This window comes from Pteropus alecto, unplaced genomic scaffold, assembly GCF_000325575.1.
Source record: "Pteropus alecto unplaced genomic scaffold, ASM32557v1 scaffold129, whole genome shotgun sequence".
NCBI classification, from domain to species: Eukaryota; Metazoa; Chordata; class Mammalia; order Chiroptera; family Pteropodidae; genus Pteropus; species Pteropus alecto.
The window spans coordinates 1,116,936-1,120,714 of NW_006442597.1; the positions used below are offsets into that span (position 1 = coordinate 1,116,936).

Consider the following 3,779-nt stretch of genomic DNA (forward strand, 5'->3'; position numbering starts at 1 on the left):
GCCTCTCAAGGCAATATGGTGTCTTGGACGAGGCTTACCCACAGCTGCTACAGGAGCTTCTTGGCTGAGATGAGACTGCAGATCTCTCAGGGGGACTGCCTGGGGCCTGTACCTGCCCCACAGACACCTGCTGTTAGACCTAAGAGATTTGTTCTTTCTTCATCTGATGGCTGGCACAGAGCTGTATAGCCACCTCCCTTAGGGAGTTGGAGGAACCCCTGACAAGAGGCCAGCTTGGGGGCCACTCTGAATGTCAGGTCTAGTCAATGTAGCTCAAGGCAGGAAGTAAGTGAAGCTGGGCGAACATTGGGGTGAGAGCCCTTTCCCCGTCAGCTCTCCCTGCCATACCCCCACCCCTGGCTCAGTGGGACTCAGTGAAGGTGGCTCCTGCTCAGGGCTGCATAGCTGAATGGAGGCAAGGTCCCTGGGACCTCTGGCTCCCATGCTGGGACACTCTTGACTGTAGCCCAGGGGCTTCTGGATGTGCCGTGCTAGGCAAGGCCCAGCTGCCTCCGTTCCCCCACTAATTGTTGGTGAAACTGTCATCAGTAAGGCAAGATTTGCCCCTTTACCTTGCTTTTATTTCATAAATGCTTCCTAGGTTACAAAATGTGCCAGGTGCTATTCTAAGCTCTTCCAGATAGTCCTGGTTCTAACCTTAGGGGTATACACTGTTCTTACCCCATTTTAAGAAACTTATCCAGAATCACACACAACTACTAAGCGTGAAGGTAGGTCTGAATTCAGGCTCTGGCTCCAAAGTTCATGGATGTGTGCACTAAGCTGTCTTTTCTTTTCACCAGTTCATTAATTGATTCATTCACTTATCCATCAAACCAACGGATAACTTAATTCCTGCTACTTCCTAAATCTTTTCTGAGAATTGAGTGTGGCCGGGAACAGAGATCCAGGAAGTCTTCCTGGAAGAGGTGATGCCTGAATTGAACAGATTGGGAGAGCCTGAATATCAGGGAAGGAGAGAGACAGCAACTTAAGGGAAGGGAGCAGTCCAATGGAGGGCTAGAGGTAGAACAGTCAGGCAGACATCAGGGAGCAGAGGCCAGTATAAGAGGAAGACAGGGTGGGCCAGGTGATGGTATCAGGCCAAGGTCTGATCAGCCTGGAGAATGGGTTGGTTTGTGATTCGGGCCGTAAGGGAACTGAAGATATGGAAGGTAGGTGATCTAGCCCCACACCACCAGAAGACAACCTGGTAGGAGCAAAGGTGTGCCCCTGGATGTTTCTGGGAAGTCCCAGCCTGGAGAGGCAGCCTGATCCCTGCAATTTATGCACATTCCAAATAAGCCTCCTTTGAAAAAGCCCTGGGAAGCCTCTCCCTCCCTTCAGCCTTGGAAGGCAGCTCAAAGGAGGCAAGGTCCCCTAAGTCCTGGGCCTCTCCTTGGATCACCCTCCTCATTTGGGTGAGGAGCCTGAGGCCCAGGGCAGGGTACTGATGGAGTGGACTTCTCAGACTCAGGGCAGATCCAGCAGGAGAAATGAAGCTCCCCAACTTTAGAGTAGCCATCTGCCCCAAGCCCACTGAAAGCTGGGCTTTGGGGGTGGGGAGGGCCTGGATGTCTGGCACAGGCTCAGGATTGGAGTTATATGGGGTCCCTCCTCTTCCCCTAGCTAATACCTCCTCTCCCTGCAGAGACCGTGGCGAGTGCACCAGAGAGCTGGCTGGCGTGGCTACAGCATGGACAACAACCCCTGGACTCTCAGCACCCCCGCCTATTCACCCTGGGCCCAGATGATGGTGCATACAGAGGACCCAGGGCAGACCCTGCCTGCCCCCAGGCCCACCTTGTGAATGCCTAGAGAGCCTACAACCTATGTCCCAAGGTGACTGAGGCCCAGGCCAGAGCCGCCCTCCACACGAGGAGGACTGGGGCAACCCCACCAGCCAGCCACCTACAACTCGACATGTGTCCAGCTCAAGATTAGTCAGTGAAGTCAGCTTCTGGATTTAGGGATCCCTCAGGGCACCATCCTGATTTCAAAGTCTGGGGAGGGACCCCAGTGAGGAGTGTCCTGTCCTGGGGAGCCCAGCTGTAGCAGTTTTTATAGATAGCCTTCCTTGTAACCACTGCTGAGGTTCACAGACCCAGCTGCAGCCCCTCTCTGACTGAGTGCCTTCAAAAAGACTATAGACGTTTTAAGCACATTAGTTTTGCATAGCAGAAGAAGAGAGCGCCAACTTCTCAGCAATCACAGTAATGCATCTTCTTCCACAGAGGGCTGCCTGTAAGCAGGGACCCAGCTGGATGCTGCATTCATTATCTGTAATGTGTGAGGGGTGTGAAATAATTGTAATACTGAAAAATGAAAAGATAAAAATCACTGGCTCAATTTTCAATCCCTGTATAACAAAATCCCAAGCGTAGTGGCCTAAAACTACAGTCCCTTTTTATTACCACTAGGGGCTCTGGGCAGCCAGGGCTCAGCTGGGCAGGTCTCATGGGGAGTGTCCCATGGTGGCTGCAGTCAGCTGGTAGCATATGGAAAGCTGGCTGGCTCACACGTGGGGTTGCTGCTGGCTGTTGGCAGAGCATGGGGTAATGGTACCTTCAATGGCCTGGGCCTCCTCACACCATGGTGGTTGGTTTCCACGGTGAGAGTCCTGATTGCAAGCCTTGCTTTTCAGGGCCTGGGAAGTCATGCTGGGTCACTGCTGCTCAACATGGGAGCAGTTGGACTCCACTTTTAGGTAGAGGGAGCATCAGGCAGGTGGGCACCTTTAGAGCCATCACAATCCTCTAACCTGTCACTTGTCAAAGCAGCAGAGCCCATGCCTATCCTGGTCCAGTTAAAATCTGACCTCCAGTCTCCTGCGATTCAGGGTGTGACCTGTCTGGCCATTGAGGGAACTCCAGACCTTCCCTAACTCCTGCCACTGATTAGAACTGACTCTCAGAGCGGCCCTCAAGAGGCTACTGCCTGGAGGCCCTGCAGCCATATTGCGGCCATGAGGAGGGGATCCTGATGACCTGAAGCCACTCTTGTGTTTTCCATCACTTAAAACACATTCTAATACAGGCTACACAGAGGAGTCTGTCTGTCCTGTGATCTGTTGGGAAGCTCCCACCAAGGATTGCTGGGCATTTTCACATTTTAGCTGTTATACTTGGTACTGATATTTTTTATGTTTGGGGGTGGGTTCCAGAGTAGGATCCTGAGGCCAGGGAGTGGGTGCAGTAATCCTTTAAACATGTTGGCTTTCACTCGAGCTCCCCAGGAGACCCAGTAGGGACTCCAGGTGGGTAAGCTCAGACCCCACCCTCAGCCAGAACAGCGCAATGTTCACATTGCGGTGGGATTGGGGCGGGAAGGGGCTGGCAGACTCTGCTCTCCCAGCTTGTCCAGGAGAGGCAAGCGAGGACCTTCAGTCATAATGCCTGTGGGCTCAGCTGCAGGGGCGGGGCAAGGGTGGACAGCTGCCCTGCTGCCTTGATCCTGTAGAGGGTTACATGGATGTGCATCATCACTCTCAGGAACCACTTGGCTCCTTACAGGGCTCAGCAATTCCTCCAAGGGTCAGTGCCGATGAGAAAGGGCTCTGAGTTCCTCATAGTCTCAGGATGAGCAAGCCCCATCACACCCTCTCCACACCCCAGCCCTTGTTAGGAGGAGGTGGTGGGAGGGTGAGGAGCAAGAGGCCTGCCATGAGGATTTGGGGGTGCCTGCAAAAGGATGGCAGGTGTTTTGTCCCCAGGTGCTTGACTCTGGGCTACTGGGTCAGAGGACAGGAGGATTGGGGTGAAGTGGCAAAAGGAGGCGGC

At 53.6% G+C, this 3,779-nt stretch overlaps 1 protein-coding gene across 2 annotated transcripts in view; it reads left to right on the forward strand.

The window, feature by feature from the left end:
* Positions 1-3,047, forward strand: part of SUSD3 (sushi domain containing 3) — a 17,725-nt gene extending 14,678 nt beyond the window's left edge. For both annotated transcript variants that reach the window (XM_006922808.3, XM_015597803.2), the window contains one exon: positions 1,652-3,047. In XM_006922808.3, the coding sequence (XP_006922870.2) occupies positions 1,652-1,754 (103 nt within the window). In that variant the 3' untranslated portion in view covers positions 1,755-3,047. The remainder of the gene's footprint in view (positions 1-1,651) is intronic.
* Positions 3,048-3,779: the final 732 nt, after the last annotated feature.